General features: G+C 42.4%; 1 protein-coding gene across 3 annotated transcripts in view; it reads left to right on the top strand.

The window, feature by feature from the left end:
• Positions 1-18708, top strand: part of PRDM6 (PR/SET domain 6) — a 180998-nt gene extending 162290 nt beyond the window's left edge. For all 3 annotated transcript variants that reach the window (XM_060235532.1, XM_060235531.1, XM_060235530.1), the window contains one exon: positions 17907-18708. In XM_060235532.1, the coding sequence (XP_060091515.1) occupies positions 17907-18021 (115 nt within the window). In that variant the 3' untranslated portion in view covers positions 18022-18708. The remainder of the gene's footprint in view (positions 1-17906) is intronic.
• Positions 18709-21479: the final 2771 nt, after the last annotated feature.

The raw sequence follows: 21479 nt of genomic DNA, 5'->3' as shown, positions 1-21479 counted from the left end.
TTCTATGTGGATGCAGTACTTTAGAGTATAATTAAAGTCAAGATATCTCTGGTTCAATCTGGTATTAATAAAAATTTATTATTATTATTATTATTCTCTCTGTGACTTAGAGCAGAACTTTGGCCCAGGAATCAGCTAAAAGGGGAGAAGTGGTAGCAGGTATCTGAACAGGATCCAGAACCAGGGGAAAGAAGTCACTGAGCCTGGCACATGTCCAGAGTCCAGACACGGACAATTCATCCTAACCATATTTCCTTTTTATTTATTAAAACATTTCTATCCTGCAGTTTTTCTCCAGAATTACTAACTTCCACATCTACCGCTCAAGCACTGACCTAGTTGGCAGTGTTGAATTGTAGTCTGAAATATAAGTAGTTGCATTCTTAGTTATTTCACAAAATATGGCTGAGGAGTGAATCTTTAGTGCATTTCTTAATACTAAGGCTGTCTCTTCCTTTGAGAACGCACGCATAGCTGGTCTTGAGGACAAAAGGAGATTGAGGAAGAATTGCACTGCTACAGGACCAACCCTAAATCAGACTTTTCCCTGCAGCCGCTGTGGCCGGACCTGCCTGTCCCACATTGGTCTTGTCAGCCACCAGCGAGCCTGCAGCAAACGTGGACTATTGCACCCTTCTTAAATCTTCGTTCGCGAAGCCAAGCCGAGAGAATACTAATATTCATACAAATCAAATTTTGAAAGATCCCTTTCAGATGACTTTGAAAGATGTCATGACCTGGATGGCCCAGCTAACTTGATCTTCTCATATCCCAGAAGCTAAGCAGGTTAGCCCTGGCTAGTACTTAGATGGGAGATGACCAAGGAAGTCCATGATAGTACAGAGAAGCAGGCAATGTCAAACTACCTCTGATCACCTTGAAAACCCTAGAGCTGCAACTTTCCACCACTTTCCATAACCATGAAAGAACACCAGTTTCCTTTATCCAACTAAATGCACAAATAAAGTTAATATTCAAATCTTCTGCTACTTAGGGAGGTACAATAGGGAAAAGCTAAGGAGTACCAGGGGCACATCATTTTTCCCCTCTATCTTGCTCCCCAAATAATTTCCTTTCTTCCTCCTCCAAGAAGATCCATATTATTACCTTTCCTGGCTCCCTTTTCTCTGCCTCACCCACCTAGCAATCATGTATCTGCCCCACAACTTAAGTTGTATTTATTTTTTACTTTATTTAGACCCCACTTTTCTGCACAATGGGGATCGAAAACAGCATATCTCATTATCTTCTTATCTATTTTATCATCACAACAACCCTGTAAGGTAGGTTAGGCTGAGAATGTGTGACTGGGCCATGGTGTGACTGGTCCAGCAAGATTCCATGGCAGAGTGGAGATTCAGACGTGGGTCTCCCAGATCCTTGTCTAAAACTCTAAGCACTACACACACACTGAATTTCATGGGTGGCTGCTGTTGAACAGGAGCAATCAGCCAAACCTGGGTGACTCATGCAATCTGAGTTTCAGCAAGTCCCCCAGTGGTTCCTGGCAGGCCTGGCCCTAGTGAATTCTCTCTCAAAGATCAAAACAACCCTGGGAAGAGCAAGGCTGAAGCCAAGCTTGGAAAGCTGGCAAGGCTGCTGCAGTTGCCTAGGAACAGCCACTGAGGGCATTCAGTTCTTAAAGCTACTGACACTGCTTGTATTATTTTGGATATTTTAACCTTCCAATGTTGTTTTTGTTGTTTTTAGATTTCAACTAACCATGGATTTCAGCCAGGGCTTTTTTTGTACCTGGAGCTTTCAGACCTGTACTAAGAGCCCTGTAAGCTCTTGGAGGATTGGCTACATCAGGGGTGTGTGGTCTAATATGCAAAGGAGTTCCTGCTACAAAAAAGCCCTGATTTGGGCACATTGAGAATCTGATAAATTAATGTTGATATGTTGATATTTTACAAAATGTATATCCTGCCTTTCTGCCTCCAAGGCATCTAACAAATCAAAACATACATAATGCAATCATGTTTTAAAACCAATAAGATGAACAAAAACACATCATTAAAATAATAAAAACTAGAGCTAAAATATACAGAACAATTAAAACATTGGGCATAAAGGAGGGATCACAGCGGGAATGTCAAACAAAACTAAAAGGTCTTCACCTGCTAGCAGAAGATGGCAGCAGAAGGGGACAACAAATCTCTCTGAGGAGAGTGTTCTAGAAATTTGGTACCATAATCAAGAAGGTCCTCTCCCAGATTTCTACTTGCCTAGTATCAGAAGGTGGGGGCATCCAACGTTAGGCTTTTGAATATGACCATAGTGGTTGTGTAGGTTCATAAGGGATTAAGTGGTCCTTCAAGTATATTCGTTCCAAACCATATAGGGCTTTGAAGGTTGATACCTGTACCTTGAATTGTGCTTGGAAACAGAGAGCCAGTGTAGATGGGCCGGCACTGGAGAAATATATTCCCCATGACCAGTCAACATCCCGGCTGCAGCACTGTGCACCTATCATTTTAAAGCACATCTCAAGGTCAGCCCCACATAGAGCATGTAACCAGAGATGTAACCAGCTCTTTCACTACATTGGCATGTCTGAGCAGTAGAACTTATGGTATCCACCTTGAAATCTTGTCTCTAGATTTATTGTGTGGCTTTGGGTAAGGTAACATTTTTCATGCTCAGGTTCCAGTCTCATAACTGTGAAGCACATAAATCTGAGTTGCTATAAGAACCAACACAATAAAAATAGTGACATTTTTGCTGATTCTTAGACTTGGATAGAAGTGCATGGGAGTTTTTGTTTCTTTCATTTTTGATAATTCTCCCCCCCCCTCCTCCCCCAGTTCAACGGCTGCCAACATTTGGCCTTAGGAATTGTCCACAATGAAAGACAGGGCTCCCAGCTTCCTCTTCCCATTTTGAGACCTCTGTGTCTCCTGCTATCCAGCCTCTGGTTATCACAGAGACAGCATAACAGCTTATGCATCACTGAGATGGTAATGCCCAAGACTTGGTGAGAGATGTAAAAGTGATTGCGCCGCTTGGGAGCAGTGACCATAATGTTATTGATTTCACCGTTTGTTTAAATAGGGAGTTGCCCAAAAAGACTGCCACAACCACTTTTAATTTTAAAAGGGGTAAATACACCTAGATGAGGAGGCATGTGAGGAGGAAACTGAAAGGAAAGGTAAATACGGTCAAAACCCTTGGGGAAGCTTGGTCACTATTTAAAACAATAATCCTAGAAGCTCAGATAAAATACATACCACAAGTTAGGAAAGGCACAAACAGGCATAAGAAAAGGCCTGCATGGTTAACAAACAAAGTAATGGAAGCTGTAAAAGGTAAGAAGGACTCCAAGTGAGATTAGTAAAAGGGAACACAGGCTGTGGCAAATCAAATGCAAGACTGTAATCAGGCAGGCAAAAAGGGACTATGAGGAGCATATTGCAAAAAACATAAAGACCAACAATAAAAATTTCTTCAAATATATTAGAAGTAGGAAACCAGCCAGGGAGGCAGTGGGGCCCTTGGATGACCATGGGGTAAAAGGATTACTGAAGGAGGATAGGGAAATGGCTGAGAAGCTAAATGAATTTTTTGCCTCCGTCTTCACTGTGGAAGACGAGAACCTTTTGCCCGCCCCAGAACCACTAATTTTGGAAGGTGTGTTGAAAGACCTGAGTCAGATTGAGGTGACAAAAGAGGAGGTCCTACAACTGATAAACAAATTAAAAACTAATAAGTCACCGGGTCCGGATGGCATACATCCAAGAGTTCTGAAAGAACTCAAAGTTGAACTTGTGGGTCTTCTAACAAAAATCTGTAATCTTTCTTTGAAATCTGCCTCCGTTCCTGAGGACTGGAAGGTAGCAAATGTCACCCCCATCTTTAAAAAGGGTTCCAGAGGAGATCCGGGAAATTACAGGCCTGTCAGTCTGACTTCAATACCGGGAAAGTTGGTAGAAACCATTATTAAGGACAGAATGAGTAGGCATATTGATGAACACGGGTTATTGAGGAAGACTCAGCATGAGTTCTGCAAGGGAAGATCTTGCCTCACTAACCTGTTACAATTCTTTGAGGGGGTAAACAAACATGTGGACAAAGGTGACCCGATAGATGTTGTTTAACTTGACTTCCAGAAAGCTTTTGATAAAGTTCCTCATCAAAGGCTCCTTAGAAAGCTTGAGAGTCATGGAGTAAAAGGACAGGTCCTCTTGTGGATCAAAAACTCGCTGAGTAATAGAAAGCAGAGAGTGAGTATAAATGGGCAGTCTTCGCAGTGGAGGACGGTAAGCAGTGGGGTGCCGCAGGGCTCGGTACTGGGTCCCATGCTCTTTAACTTGTTCATAAATGATTTAGAGTTGGGAGTAAGCAGTGAAGTGGCCAAGTTTGCGGATGACACTAAATTGTTCAGGGTGGTGAGAACCAGAGAGGATTGTGAGGAACTCCAAAGGGATCTGTTGAGGCTGGGTGAGTGGGCGTCAACGTGGCAGATGCGGTTCAGTGTGGCCAAGTGCAAAGTCATGCACATTGGGGCCAAGAATCCCAGCTACCTATACAAGTTGATGGGGTGTGAACTGGCAGAGACTGACCAAGAGAGAGATCTCGGGGTCGTGGTAGATAACTCACTGAAAATGTCAAGACAGTGTGCGTTTGCAATAAAAAAGGCCAACGCCATGCTGGGAATTATTAGGAAGGGAATTGAAAACAAATCAGCCAGTATCATAATGCCCCTGTATAAATTGATGGTGCGGTCTCATTTGGAGTACTGTGTGCAGTTCTGGTCGCCACACCTCAAAAAGGATATTATAGCATAGGAGAAAGTCCAGAAAAGGGCAACTAGAATGATTAAAGGGCTGGAACACTTTCCCTATGAAGAAAGGTTGAAACGCTTGGGACTCTTTAGCTTGGAGAAACGTCGACTGCGGGGTGACATGATAGAGGTTTACAAGATAATGCATGGGATGGAGAAAGTAGAGAAAGAAGTACTTTTCTCCCTTTCTCACAATACAAGAACTCGTGGGCATTCAATGAAATTGCTGAGCAGACAGGTTAAAACGGATAAAAGGAAGTACTTCTTCACCCAAAGGGTGATTAACATGTGGAATTCACTGCCACAGGAGGTGGTGGCGGCCACAAGCACAGCCACCTTCAAGAGGGGTTTAGATAAAAATATGGAGCAGAGGTCCATCAGTGGCTATTAGCCACAGTGTGTGTGTATATATAAAAAATTTTGCCACTGTGTGACACAGAGTGTTGGACTGGATGGGCCATTGGCCTGATCCAACATGGCTTCTCTTATGTTCTTATGAGAGAGAAGTCACTCTCCAATCCCTGCCCTCCACCGGCACTCCTTTTAAAAATAGCATGCCCAGAATGGTGGAAGTCTGAAGTAGTACAGAGAATCACTACCAGCATTAAAAATTATAAAGTATTTATTAATAAGAAAATCTGCATGCGCATGCATACTCTCAGCACAGCACCAGATTCGGCAAGGGAACCAAACGAAAAGGGTAAAATGCAATTCTTCTGTCTCTCTCTCTCTGTACATGCCTTAGTGGATCATAGTCTACAGCAAGATCCTTAACTTAAACGATTACAGTTATTTTAGAACATCCCCATTACCTTGAAGCCTCTGCTCAGGTGTGCAGGTCAGCACATGGCAATGGCTGCCTTCTACAGGCCTTAGGTCAGAGTTCTATCTGCCTTAATGGAATTATCACAAAAGGGACCCTCCTCCTCTCCCAGGAGTTTTATCATTTCTCTTTCTTCTCCCACTGACCAAGTCAGGCTGGGTCATAGAAGCTTTTCCATAAGACTTTTCCATAAGACTTTCCCATAAGAGCTTTTCCATAAGACTTCAGGACATTAAGTCTTCCAGATCTCTGTTTCCTGCTGGATTTCACTTGTCTAGCTGAAGGTGTATGTGTGACTTATCTGTCTCATTGTGCCTGTGATGGCATATATAAAGGCTTGGTGGTTGAAGCTGCTGAGCAATCCTGCCTCCTCCCCACCCCGCCCTCCTTGTACTCTAGCAAGAGAGAGGAAACTTTTAAAACGCAAGGTGAAGGTTTTGCTGAGTTCAGACCTCAAATGAAATTGCATTTCTTCACAGATTGTATTGTAGGTTTTGTTTTGTTATTGTTCCTTTGTTGTTGTTTTATTTTCATACTTCTATTTAGTTATCACATACCATTGGTTTCAGTGGAAGACACTCCTTTGGTACAGACCTTTATGATATGCCATCCAAACTGGATAAAACTCATGGAGATTGTAGTTCTTCCTCATCATATGTCAGACATGTAGAAAAGGAGTCCCCATTTTTGAAGCAATGACCCTCCTCCTCTCCCATGTATATCAATGGGAGAATTGTTAGGAAAGTTTCCAAACAGAGTAACAGTATCATGAGGGGATCGGCACTACAGCCAAGTATTTATTTATTTATTTTTATAATTTCTATCCCGCCCTTCCCAACAAGTGGCTCAGGGCGGCTCACAGCACGGAGTTCCACATAAATACAGTTTAAGCATAAAACAGTTAAAAATAATTAATACAGTTTAAGCATAAATCAGTTAAAATAATTATTACATTTAAAATTTTAAAACATTTAAAGCATTTAAAGCATTTAAACCATTTAAATATTTAAGACATTAGGGACAGCAACCTCTATTATAACTACACCTGATTTCTTGTTTCTTGTGCTTGTACCAGCTAGTCATAGGCCAGCCGGAAGAGGGTTGTCTTACAGGCCCTGCGGAACTGGGCAAGGTCTTGCAGGGCCCTCACCTCTTCCGGCAGCTGGTTCCACCAGGAGGGGGCCATGACAGAGAAGGCCCAGTCCCTGGTGGATTTTAAGCGGGCTTCTTTTGGCCCGGGGATAACTAGGAGATTTCGAGTTCCCGCTCTCAGTACTCTCTGGGGAACTTATGGGGAGAGACGGTCCTTCAGGTAGACAGGTCCTAGGCCATATAGGGCTTTAAAGGTAATAACCAGCACCTTGTACCGGACTCGGTAAGCTATTGGCAGCCAGTGCAGATCCCGGAGCCCTGGCCGGATATGATCCCGTCTTGGGAGTCCTAACAGCAGCCGGGCCGCGGCATTCTGCACTAGCTGTAGCTTTCGGGTTTGGCACAAAGGCAGCCCCATGTAGAGAGCATTGCAGTAGTCCAACCTCGGGGTGACCGTAGCATGGATCACTGTTGCTAGATCGTCGCGCTCCAGGAAGGGGGCCAACTGCCTTACCCGCCTAAGATGGAAAAAGGCAGACTTGGTGGTGGCTGCTATCTAAGCCTCCATCGTTAAGGAGGGCTCCAATAGTACCCCCAGGCTTTTGACCCTGTCCGCCGCTATCAGCGGCGCACCCTCAAAAGCTGGTAGGGGGATTTCCCTCCCCGGACCCCAACGACTCAAGCAAAGGACCTCTGTCTTCGCCGGATTTAGCCTCAGCCCACTCAGTCTGAGCCATCCAGCCACTTCCTGTAGTGCCCGGTCTAGATTTTCTGGGGCTGAGACTGGTTGGCCATCCATGAGTAGATAGAGCTGGGTGTCATCAGCGTACTGGTGACAGCCCAGCCCATACCTTCGGGCAATCTGGGCAAGGGGACGCATATAGATGTTAAATAACATCGGGGAGAGAACCGCCCCCTGAGGCACTCCGCAATCAAGCGTGCGCCTCTGTGATAGCTCACCCCCAATCACGACCCTTTGTCCCCGACCGTCGGGGAAGGAGGAAAGCCACTGTAAAGCTAACCCCTGAATCCCCGCATCGGCGAGGCGGTAGGTCAGTAACCGATGGTCAACCGTGTCGAACGCAGCCGACAGGTCCAACAACATCAGCACCATCGAGCCGCCCCGATCCAGATGCCGTTGAAGGTCATCCACCAGGCGACCAACACCGTCTCAGTCCCATGACCCAGGCGGAAGCCGGACTGGAGTGGGTCGAGGACAGAAGCATCCTCCAGGAAAGTCTGTAACTGCATCGCCACTGCCCTCTCGATAAGCTTGCCCAAAAAGGGCAAGTTTGAGACCGGCCGGTAATGCGCCAATTGGGCCGGGTCTAAGGTTGGTTTTTTCAAGAGGGGGCGGACCACTGCCTCTTTGAGCGGCGTTGGAAAATGCCCTTTCATCAGGGATCTGTTTATGATATCCCGTATAGGATATCTAAGCTCCCTCTGGCAAGATTTAATAAGCCAGGAGGGGCAAGGGTCCAAATTGCAAGTTGTTGGGCGTGCAGATAAGAGGATCCTGTCAACTTCCTCCAGGCTGAGAGGACCGAAGCCATCCAGCACACAATGCGAAGACAGGCCCGGAGCCCCGGTTTCACTAACTGCCTCAAATATGGCGGGGGTGTCGGGGCGGAGTGACGCGATCTTATCCGCAAAAAATTTCGCAAAAGCCTCACAGCCGATCTCCAATTCAGTAGAATTTGATCTGCCTTGTGGCAGTGTTGTAAGATTCCGAATTATGTCAAATAATTGTGCCGGGCGTGAAGTTGCGGACGCAATCTTAGTCGCAAAGTATGTTTTCTTTGCAGCTTTGACTGCCATCTCATAGGATTTCAAACTCTCTCTATAGGATGTTTGAGTCACTTCGTCTCGAGTACGCTGCCATTGTCTCTCTAGTCGTCTGAGTCCCCGTTTTTGCTGCCGCAACTCCTGGTTAAACCAAGGTGACGGCTTCAAACGGGGACGCAGAGGGCGCCTAGGTGCGACCTCCTCAATGGCCTTAGAGAGTCCATCGTTCCATGACTCTACCAGGTCATCCAGGGAGTCGCCAGTGGGCCAGGAATCCCGTAGAGCTGTTAGGAACCATTCCGGGTCCATCAGGCTCCGCGGGCGAGCTAAAATACGCTCTCCGCCTAAACAGGCTTGGGGTGACACCTCCACACGAGCCTTGAGGGCATAGTGATCCGACCATGGCACTGCTATAGTAGCAATATCGTCCACTAAAACTCCCGCCGCGAAAACCAGGTCTAACATGTGTCCCGCCTGATGAGTGGGCGTTGTAACAACCTGGGAGAGTCCCAGTGTCGCCATGGATGACACTAGGTCCAACGCCTGACTGGAAGCCGCGTCGTCGGCATGGACGTTGAAGTCACCCAAGACCAATAGCCTAGGGTACTCCAACGCCCAGCCCGCCGCCGCCTCCATCAGGGATGGTAAGGCGCTAGCCGGTGCGTTAGGTGGTCAGTACACCAGCCAGATCACCAACCCCTCCCCAATGTCCCACATCAGGCCGGCACATTCCACGCCTGGGATTTCCGGGGCTGGGAGAGCCCTGAAGGAGTAAGCCTCTCGTATGAGCAGTGCCACTCCCCCCCCCCCGCCCACTAGTCCGGGACTGGTGGAAGACCGAGTATCCCAGGGGGGGTCATTTGGGAGAGAACCACAGTCTCCCCCTCCCGCACCCAGGTCTCGGTCACGCAAGCCAGGTCCACATTCTGCTCCAGCAGGAAATCCCGAAGGATCATGGTCTTATTATTAATGGACCTGGCATTACATAACACCAGTGACAGAGGCGAGTACATTTGTCTGGCCACACTACCTGTCACCATCGGGATGGGACACAGGCTGGAAGGTGGCCGAGCACCACTACGTCTCGGCCCCCTTCACCTATAAATCTGCTTGTTCCCACTGTCATATCTTCCCCTAGCTTGAAGAATAATAGTATTTGCACAAAACATTGGACAGGCAAGCAGCAGCAGGATGACCTTGAGATGGTATTATTGTTGCTATTGTTATTAATAACAATGGCAACAACAATTTTATTTATAAACCACCCTCCCCTGAAGGGCTCAGGGCAATGTACATCAGACTAAAGCATACAATAAAACAAATAAAATATCAATTAATCAATTTCAGATTAAAACCATTAAAATATCATCATTGATGGCATTTAGTATATGTCTCCCTCCATAAAAGGCAAAGCATGGGTCAGGTGCAATGGGGTATGTGTGTTGCTATCCTCAATCACAGAACATCTGGCAGAACATCTCTGTCTCACATGCCCTGTTGAACTGTACTAGGTCCTGCAGGGCATAGCTGTCAATAGGCAGAGAGTTCCACAAGGCAGGAGCCAGGGCTGAGAAGGACTGGTTCTGGTCAAGGACAGCTGGCCATCTTTTGTAACAGAAACTACCAGTAAATTATGATCTTCTGAGCATAAAGCTGTTCAGGGGACATACCAGGAGAGGAGTTCCCACAAGTACATTGGCCCCAGACCATGTTGCATCTTAGAAGTAAGAACCAGAACCCTGAATTGGATCCAATACTCAATCTGGAGCCAGTACAGCTGGAATAGCACTGGTTGTGTGCTGTCCTTGGTTATTACTGTAACCTGGAAATTACAACTGTCCCAGGTTATTACTGTAACCTGGATATTACAACTAGTCCAGAATGCAGCAGCATGGGTACTTACAAGTATGTAAGTACAAGGATGTAAGTACCCATGCTGCTGCATTCTGGACCAGTTGTAATCTCCAGGTTACAGTAATCCAGCCTCGAGGTAGCCATTCTATGGATTACTGTTGCTAGATCAGGATGAAAGAGGAAGGGGCTAGTTGCCTGACTTGGCATAGTTGGAGAAATGCCAGCCTAGCAACATTTGTCACCTGTGCCTCCATAGGTAAGGAAGCATCCAGGAGCACACCCAAACTTTTGATGGTTGGTGCCGGTATCAACAGCATGCCATCCAGAGCTGGGAGTTGTTACTCCATCCTCGTATTTCTCTCACCTCCGTCTTCGATGGATTCGATGGACACTAGCTGTGTCTCAACCACCTCATCATGGACACCAGCTTCTCAGCCAGATTAGTTAGGGCAGAGTCCATCTGTCTATCAACAGGTACAGCTGGGTGTTATCAGCGTACTGGTGACAACCCAGCCCTGAACTCTGCACCAGCTGGGTGAGAGAGCACATATAGTTGTTAAACAACATAAGAGAAAGGATTTTTCCCAAGGAACTCTGCACACTGAGGGGTGGCGAGGTGATACCCTGCTGTGCCACCCTCTGTCCCTGACTTTGGAGAAATGAGGTGAGCCACTTCAAGGCTACCCCACAAACTCCTATGTTGGCAAGGTGGTGGGCCAACAGATCATAGACGACTGTTGTGTCAAATGCTGCTGTCAGATCTAATAACAACAGCAGCACCAATCCAGTTGCTTGTGGAGATTGTCCATGAGGGCAACACCTCCATCCCATGGCCAAGGCAGAAGCTAGACTGGAATGGGTCAAGGGGTGATATGTCTTCCAGGAAACCAAGGAGCTGTTTGGCCACCACTTTCTCAATTACCTTACCTGGAAATGAAAGATTCAAGCCTGGGCAGTAATTGGCAGGATCCAACAGATCCAAATGGAGGTTTTCCTCCCAAGAATGGAGATACCACAACCTCTTTTAATTCCCCTAGGTAGGTCCCAGAACTGACAAATTAATGATATCCATTAGGGGCTCCATGTTCCATCACTGCTGGCTTTTACCAGCCATGATGGGCACAAGTCATAGCACCGACAATCTTGTTGACATCAGCCTGAGAGAGTCATCTGAAGTTGTCAAAGACTAAATCCAAAGACAGCCAAGTGGCCTTGAGTTCCCTTACTGTATCAACCATGGTGGGCAGGTCATGGCAGAGTGACAAGATTTTATCTGCAAAAAAGCTCACAAATCCCTTGCAGCTAATGACCAAATTTCTAAGATTTGTTTGGATGGGAGATAAGGTTTGGAGAGCAGCAGTCAAGCAAGGAAGTGCCGATTGCAAGGGGGAATTTGGCACAGCAGGGTAGACACTGGGAGGAGAGAGGAAGGCAAAACCTGACCTCAATGATGAAAGAACAGAAGAAAGCAAAAGAAAATCCAGAGACTCTCTCTCCCTTGTTCCCTTAAGGAACACATATATGCTTTCATTAAGAAAATGTAGACTGCAAAGTGAAACCAGTTGAATTAAAGAATGGCAAGAGAAAGACTGTAGAGAAAGACTACAATAATGGAAGAACAGAAGAAAATCATGTGGGGTTTTTTGTTATAAGCTGTTTAGATGGGAATATGTTTCATTGTTATACCAGAGTGGTAAAAGCAGCAGTACTGCAGTACTGCGGTCTGAACTCTCTGCTCACGATCTGAGTTTGATTCCGGTGAAAGCTGGATTCAGGTAGCCAGCCCAAGGTTGACTCAGCCTTCCATCCTTCTGAGGTTGGAAAAATGAGTACCCAGCTTGCAGGGGGGGGAAGTGTAAAAGACTGGGGAAGGCAATGGCAAACTACCCCATAAAAAGTCTGCTGTGAAAACGTTGTGAAAGCAATGTCACCCCAGAGTCGGAAACAACTGGTACTTGCACAGGGGACCTTTCCTTTCCTATATTAACTATGATAATTACGAAACACCAAATATTTGTGATTGTTGTAATTAATAACAAAAGAAATGAACAAGTCTACTATTTGTAATAGTTTTTGTCAGACTCTGTTTCAAGTACATAAAAGATTTAACTTCAGTATAATGCTGCTTACTTATGTTGCCTGATCAATGTGACCCCTGCCCTCAGTAAGAATGTAGAGGCATGCAGCATCAGCTTCTTATCTGGCATGGGTAAAATAATAAGCATCTGGGCATCCTAATTTATTAATCTTTGCTTAACACTTTGCCAGCAACAATTACCAAGGAAAGCTTACCCAAGCAATGGCACATGCAAGGCACTTGTTCCTCTGCTATGGTGAAGCACAGGAAAAGTAAAAGTGGTATGTCTGTTCTACTATAATCCCCAGTTTCATATTCCCAGTAAACTATTTTTCTGAGTTGACAGTTTATATTCTATGATAGAGAGTATAAGAGATTCTTTTAAAAAAGTGTATGAGGTGTTCTCATAAACAAGCTGCTTATAATCACCAAGACTGCATAACTTTAATAGCACAGATGCCGTACAATCAAGCAAAAAAGGAGAAAGGTCCTGATTCCTGAAGTCTACCTTAGTTTGAATCCCAAAAGACAATGCAGTGCTGCAGTGTCAACAAATGACACCCAATGAGCTATTATGTTGGATTAAGATAGCCCACTGAAAGCCAAGCTAAAAACAGTGCCAGCAATCAGATTGATTTTATGTAGTTGCTGTGTAAATAGATTTTAGTAATTAATTGTGGAGGCTTCCGGGTCAAAATGGAAAATAGATTATTTTAATGTTAAGGTGTTACTTATGTGTAACCTTGTTAACTCCACTCACTTCTTTCCCTTAACATCCTGTTTTTGTCATGTTTCCAATAAAAAAGCAACTTTCCCCATTTAGTCATTAATAGATTAAAAATAAAAGATTTGGTATATTTTTGGGGTAATGGTGGTTTTTTGTTATTATTTCCAGAATGTCTGGTATAGCTCCAATATAATTCTATTAATTAAAATAATTGTTAAGTCATAAAGGATGGCAGTGAACCTACATGTGAATCACTGAGTTGGCTTTGGATTATGTGCATTAAGTGAGCGTAGGATTAGTGGCTATAGAATTAACTAAAACCTGCTATTTATATTGATATTTGTGAAAATGCAGTGAGAAACAGAGTGTGAAAGATTTAAATATGGACTACTGTTGTAACGTGAAACACAGGGCAGTGTTTTGTGTGAGATAAATATAACCATTCAATAAGTTTAAAAAGTTAGTTTTAGAACATGTAAGTTATGACCCATTTATACACAAAAGTATACAGTGTTTATTATGTGATTAAACTAGTAGTTTTTCTAAAAAGAAATATTCATGCCAGTTGCAGCATATGCCCTTTTCTGTGGTTTAAATAAAAGCTGAGGTTATCCATTGTTTATAAAGCTGCTTAGGCAGCCCAGTCAGGTTGCTTGGTCAACATGAATGGAAAAATATTATACAAAGCTCCAAGTACTATTATAACTCATCTAGTGGTGGATTCTGCTCTGCATTAGTGATCTAGTTTAGGAAGCTGCTGTGTGGCTACCATGCCTTTAAGTCTTACTATGGGAGCAGTGCTAATCATGTTTATATGTTACCCAACAGGGCTAACTCCCAGGAAAATGCTGGTTATGTATGCTGCCTGGAAGCTAATAGAAAAAAGTCTCAAAAATTCTTTCATATATCAGCTGGACTGTAAAAGGCTCTTACCCAAATTCCAGATGATATGGTAATCTATTTTATGTGGCACTAGGGTATAAATAAATTGTCACAGTAATAACCTGTCTAAGAGAGTGATAGACATGTTTTTACAGTAACTATTTATACCCTAGTGCCACATATGGACAGTGGTTAGAGACTTCTTTGTTTCCAAATACGTGAGAGTATGCACAAGTTGAATGTATTCAGGGATTTAAGGTAAGGCAAGGGTATAATTTCAAGTACAAGTAGTGCTCAGTGCCTCAGGTTGCATTAGCTAATCCTAGAACTGAATTGATTCCATGATAAAAATAGTCATAATTTGCAAGTTTGTCAAACAGTGAAAGGTAGTATATTTTGACACACTAATGCAGTAACTAATCAGTTTTCTAATAAACAATCAGCAATACACTAATGTGTCATCAGCATTTCAGGAGCTCTGGAGAGGGGAAGATCTGCACATAGACGTTAATGAATACACCAAAAATCATTAGGTGATCAATACTTCTGAGTTATTTTCATTGAGCTGATAGGTCTGATACATTAGAGCTGACATTTTACATTTGTCAAGATCACAGTGCAGTTTTTAGCAGTAGAGCAACCTGCTAAAATATTCCAAGAGAGACAATCAAAGAAACACAACTTAAACACTTTGACATCCTAGGCTGGAACAGTGGGCAAGATTAATGACTATATAACATTTGGATCATATGTTCCTCAAACCATAATTTCCCTAAAAATAATTAACAGGTACTTTATAATGTTTTGTGATTATATATGCTGATCAATGCCCCTGTGATATGTTGGTTAAAAGCTGCAGTTTTTACTCAAATGCAAGACTAGGTGGTGGTGGTGTTTTTCCAGATATGGCATCAAAAAAAGAGGGAGTCATCTTACATTTGCATTAAGTTAGAGTTTTGTCCAATGATAAAAAATGTTTGTATATAACATATTCAAGGGGGGGGGGGGAGAGAAAGCATTCTAGGTTACCTTTCTTTTGAATAAATACAATAGTTCTTCACCATATCCTCTGCTGTGCAATGTTTAAAACTGAAGGGCCTCTTTATTGTCCATAGGGATGACTTCTGGCCAATTGTGTTTTCTGTTCATAGGCATCATACAGCATCAATTAAATATTTTCTATAAACATCACATTAAAATTATGTACAGTCTACTTAAATCTTCTGCTTCATAAGTCCTCTTAAAATAAAGGTACCTGTACAAAATGTATATATATCACCTTGTCAGGCATTCAAAATAGTTATAAAGAAGTCATACTATGTTAAGGAAATAAACTTTAGTAGAATATATTGTCTTTTGGATTAGTCTGTTTGACTTTTCTTAAAGTTCTGGTTGATCTTTGGTATTCAGAAATGATTCAGAGAAGACAGTTCACAGTCACCCCTGGACACTTCTTTCACTCAGTAGAGCCCATTCTGCTCCTTGATGTTCTGTGGTCAGGGTCAATGAAGCAGACAAGCTGGTAGTTGTGGGATGGAAAGTTCTGTCAAGTCACAGCTGACGTATGACCCCGTAGGGTTTTCAAGGCAAGAGATGTTCAGAGGTAGCTTGCAATGGCTTGCTTCCATGTCATGACGTGGTATTCCTTGTAAGTCTCCCATTCAAATACTAGCCAGGGCTGACTCTGCTCAGCTTCCAAGATCTGATGGGAATGGGTGGTTTGGATACAAGTGAAGAAAAAAATTAGAAAGGTAAGAGCACACTTTTGTGCTTCCTTTGTGGTGATGATGGTAACAAATCAGTGTTATTTCTGTACTTTCATGATATCTGCACAAAGCTGTCAACCACAGCTTGCCTTAAATGATGAAGGGTATTCTGACAAAGTCAGACTCCTCTCAATACTAACACATATAATGCAGAATGTAATTTGGCTGCGACTTGCAAGACATTTCACAGATAAAATCACTTGCATCCAGTCCAACTTGGATGCCTTTATTTCTATTGGACAGTCTCAAAATGACATCATTCTAATTGTGGTTGATGCACTGTAGTTGCACTGTAGTTGTGGCTGACAAGCTCCTTAAGAACATGTGGCTTACCTCAATGCTTGCCACTGCTCATCTTGGCTTATTTGGAATTCTGTTTCACTGTATCTAAAGAAGTGTACTTGCACACAAAACCCATACCATGAATAAAATTCTGTTGGTCTTAAGGCTGCTACTGGACTCAGACTTTGTTCTGCAGCTTCAGACTAACACGGCTACCCACCTGAATCTATCTTCAGCATTGATAGGATTGCCAATGCCACCAAATAGATGATGTGAAAACTTTCCCACAGAAACCATTTCTGGATACAAATGATATTAACTATTATTGCCTGGTTGCAAACTTCTCTTTATGAACAAATACGATGGAGTGAGTGATCACCATGCTGATATACAATTCCGTCCTAAACAAATGTCCAGGAGTAGAAGGGCTAGATAAGTTAAAATAGGCAAATAAATGAAATTCAGTCTATTGAAGTCCTGATGCTGATATAGTATGGCTAGTTGGGAGTCCTCCTATCCTAGAATTCATCTTTCCCAATAATAGGAGTGCATGTACACTGCTGGAATGTACTTTTAAATTAGTAACTGCAGATGTGTTCTCAAAAATATGTATGGCAGGTATTACCTTTAGTGCACTTCAGTTAATGCACAGCTTCCCAACCTCATCACAGTTAACCATTTCATAATCATGTCCAATTTAGATTACTTCAGTGTAACGCTACCTGGAGTTGCCTTTGATGTTGTTTTGGAAACTATAATTGGTTCAAAATGCAGCCACAACACTTAGAAATAGTAAGGATTGTTAAGGAATGTACTCACAAACATCAAAATACATACACTAGCTGCAGCTGCTTATTGCAAGTACATTTGTTAGTTGTTTGGCTTTTATTCCTCTATATGTGTATACAATGACTGGTTTTGATTGAAGGTCATTGTTGAGTTTATGCTGTGGCATTCTATTGTTAATGTTATTGGACTTTTTGCAATAATTATATTTTGCTGTTTTTCCCCCCTCAGCTTTATTGTTTGATTTCATTGCTGCTAAGTTTTTAAAATTTTAGTTTAAGAATGCAGGACAGAAAATTACTTAAATTCGAGGTAGGTACATGTGCCTCACTTGGAATCACACACATCCCTGTGACAGTCCTTGTAGAAGGCTTACATTTTAATTATTCATGATCTTGCTATGCAGTTCAACCAGTGGAGGTAGGACATCAATAGAACAAATGTTGCTGAGTTTTGGGGTTTCACTCTTGTCCAGGACATTTCTAAAACATTGGTGTGGCTGTTTCAAAAAGCTGCCTGCATACTAATCTCAGACTAGTATAGGAGGTGTTTAAAAAAAAAAAAGTATAGGAGTTTTCTGTTGCAGCAAAACAAAGTGATTATTGCTTCATGGCTTCACAGTTGCTCCAATAGATAGTCCTCCTGATTTTAAATTAGCAGGAGGTGAAATTCTATTTATCATCAATTTCTCCTAGGGGTTTCAGAGCAGAAAACTGCAGACAAGCTGCTTCTTTGATGGCTCACTCCTAAAAATCTCTTTTTGTTCTTTATCTATTTGAACTGACAGTGATCAGAGCTGCAGTAGGACAGGCCTCTCTGGAGAAATCACCTTGCCCCTGTCTATTGACAGATTCCTCTGTTCTGAATCAGACAGGCCCTGTCCCATCATAGGCATCAAGGCCTTGGAAGTAGCCACCAATTAAACCTCTTGAGCCGGTAAAATCTGAAGCCACTTTTGAATGTCTGTTCTGATTAGGCAGGATAAGACAAAACCCTTCAACCCCCAGGAGCGGTTCCCCAGTCTCAATTTTCTCTCTTGCCTTTACCAGGTGCGAGAGGTGTGAGAGAAGCTTCACACAAGCCACCCAGCTGAGTCGACACCAGAGGATGCCCAATGAGTGCAAGCCAATAACAGAGAGCACAGAATCAATTGAAGTGGATTAACTGATTGACTGGTTGGAATTAAACTGCAAGGAAAATCATGATTAAATGTCATGGACACTTAAGCAAAACCAAAGATTTCCTCTGAGCAACTTTCAATCAGTCCCAGAAAACCAAGAGCAGTAATAAAATAAGTAAGATGTTAAGAGATATTGATCCTGGCGTGGAAGTGAAACCAGAAAAGAGATTATTTATTTATGACTAGGAATGAGACTGATGTCAATGGACAAGACACTAGGACCAACTAACATTTCTAGTCCCCTCCCCACCATGCATCGCTTTATTTCTAAAAGCTTTTATAATTATTTAATACCAAAGCAACTAATACCAAGGGTTCTTTTGCCCATAGCTATTACTAAGAATGCACATGGACTTGTTTATTGTTGCACCTTTTTCTTCAGCATGACTCAGTGGACCCAGGTATACTCCTTCCTTGGCTGGGCTTTATTGGGTTGTGCTGCTCTTGATGTGTCTGTAATTTTAAAAAATGTTGTATTTAAATGACAAGACAGAGAAGGCAATTCAGGACCATCTTTGTGTTGGTGTCAAACCTCCTCCAGCTGATGGACATTTCATTCCCATGGTTTCAAAAATCACATTTTGTGCACTTTTTTTTGTATAAATGTCTTCATTAGCCAGTGTTGTATTGGCCCAGGAGATCCCAGAAATGTTAAATAAACTTGGTCCTCTGTATATCTATAGTTGTATATATTGTAAAAAGTACCAATAAGAAAAGCGTTTGAACATATAGAACATATTACTCACCAGTGATGATGAACAACAGTTTCAGTGAAACAGTGACACACTTATCTAAAAGTATCATGTTTGAAAACATAAATGTTAAAAGTGATATAGCAAAAACAGTCTTTGATGACAGTATTAGTAACGTTTAAAAAATCAGCTATCCAATTATCCATATTTAAGATTTCCAATAGCATTTGAGCATTTACCAAACATAGAACAACCTCACATAATGCTGATATTGTAGGATATGTAGGGTATCTTTTGTGACCAATCCAACAAAGTAGTTACTTGTGGCACAATGAAGCAGATGCCAATGCACAGAAGGTCCTCACCTGGCTCCCAGCCATCAGTGGAACAGGGGGTGGCTGGCATTCCTTCCTGGACCCTGTGCCACTGCCAGTTGGATCCAAGTCAAGCCTTGTGGCAGCAGCACAAGGACTTGGCTTGGACAAAGCTGGCAGTGGTGCTGGCCCTGGAGAGGATAAGCATACCTTGCTTAGGGTGAAAACAGATCTTGAACTGGTCTTGCGCAGGGGAGCTTCTTTTGTCTCTCTTGCTCTGTGTATCTTGTTTAATGGGACCAGAAAATGTATTAAGACTTAAATCTATCATGTTCTTTAAAAGTATCATGATGAAAGCTAACTTAGAGACACAAACATAAGTTTTTGAGTCAAAGTTCAAATGTCAGTCTTTACTTTGATCCTTGGTGCTTAAACACATCTCAGTTGTATGGTCTGCACTTTAGGAATTAAGCTGTAAGTTATGTTAGAAATCATTTGGAGTGTATTGGCTTAAACTGAAGGGCTCTGACTTAACTGGTTTGTTCATTTTTCCTTTGGAAAACCTACCTCATAACTCCACTGGTAGAAATAAAATCTTGCAAGAGAATTTATAATACTACTTAACTTGATAAGCTTTCACTAGGCAACCCTGGATCATTACCTCTATAACTATAACCTTCTATTGACAGGCTTTCACTATTGTGGTGGAAGTAGAACCCTATACCTTCCAGCCATAGTGTATCTGCTCATAGGATCAAGCCATTAAAACATCTGGGCATGATCCAGTGCCTCACTAATGCCTCTGTATATACTGACCTTTTGAGTAATGTCATCCATCCTGAATGCACAGATGTACATACATGACAGGTAATGTGTGCTGAATGGCTCATGCAGGACATCAGCTGGAGTGTAGTCCTATAAGTACAAATATAGCAATTTAAGAAGTTTGTAAAGTTAAGGTGATTTTTGACATAATTCAGGCACATTTGAAAACGTCACTTTCAAGACTTAGTTTGAGTTTATATCCAGAAAATTCCATTCATGAGAAATGAAGTTCCCATAAAAGTAGTTTTCTCACAGTCTTTTTCAGTAAATGTGTCCTCAGTTTCAGCCTGATAACATGTCCTAAATTTAGATGAGTAATGCATGGTTTCACCTTTTAGCAATATTATTCTCGAGTGGCCTGTTTTCTTTCCAGTTATATTAATACTAAATTCCAGAGCAGTAGCCTACTCAGTCTATTACAATAAAACCCACAAAGTCCTGTGACACTGTCATGACTAGCAAATCTATGTGACCTAAGCTCTCATGTGTCAGAGCCTAGTGCAAAAAATGCATGATGTGATTGCTTATTGCATTTGCTGCAATTCATTTTCCCCCCAAGAGCCACAATGTTTATATTTAAATCAAGAGATATTCCTAAAGTTTATACATGATGAGTTGGATCTTAAAGAGGTGCACATGGAATGAGTCCGGAGGAAGGATTTTTACTGCAATCCTTTCCCCACCGAAGCCTCTGCTTCTGGGTATTGAAAATTGTGAGGGGGGTGGCACAAGGATTCCTAAATCAGAAGAGAGAATTTGTAGAATTTATTCTAGCCTGTCTCTTGTGCAAGCTATTCTGTGACTTGAGTTTTCCCAGGCAAATGGTGAGGGGAAGGAAACTGCTGATTCTCCCTTCTGTATGCATCCTCTACCAGCTGTTTTCTCCTTTCATACCCAAGAATAACCTGACTCGTAGAAGCATATTTCAGAAGGCAAAGGGGAAGGCAGCAAATCTTTATTCTACAAATTTGCTGTATTCATAGTTCTTTAGAATCCAACACTGGGTTTTTGTATGTTAACAGAAAAAAAGACAAATCATAAACATTCTGTGACACTGATTCAAATGCCAGTTATTTGGCACTAAGGGCTCCAGTAGATGATATGAAAATCACATAGCAGTCTGTCCATCAAATGCAAATTGCAGGCTCACACTAATCCTTCAATCTCCTTTTGAGTTTCACTTTTCAGAACTACCCCCAGTCTAAAATTAGAATTTTAAATGAAAAAAATATGTCTCTGATTTCAAAAAACTTTGCAAATGAGTTAAAAAAAAGATGTACACCAGTTTTTGCAACTCCAGCACACCTAATTGTTCCAGCACAAATTAGAACTGATACTGTTTTTTTAAAAAATGTATAACAGCAGCCATGTGGGCACTGGTTCAGATAAATAAAGGAATAAAGGAGTTTATCCCTTCCATCTCAGCATGGGTTTGTGGAATGAAAAAAAAATGTACCTCTTGCTGTTATTAGCCCCAGAAAAAGTACAGGCAAAGAGTGGACACTTTCCCACAACCCAGCTCTAACACTAGCAAGGTGAAAAATAGTTTTTTGATTAATAAAACCAGGGCTTGAATTCAGCAGGAGCTCACAGGAGCACAGCTCCTGAACC

The sequence above is a fragment of the Heteronotia binoei genome, chromosome 4 (genome assembly GCF_032191835.1).
Source record: "Heteronotia binoei isolate CCM8104 ecotype False Entrance Well chromosome 4, APGP_CSIRO_Hbin_v1, whole genome shotgun sequence".
Classification (NCBI taxonomy): domain Eukaryota; kingdom Metazoa; phylum Chordata; class Lepidosauria; order Squamata; family Gekkonidae; genus Heteronotia; species Heteronotia binoei.
Note: the sequence above shows the minus strand (reverse complement) of the source record. Positions and strands in the feature narration are given on the sequence as shown.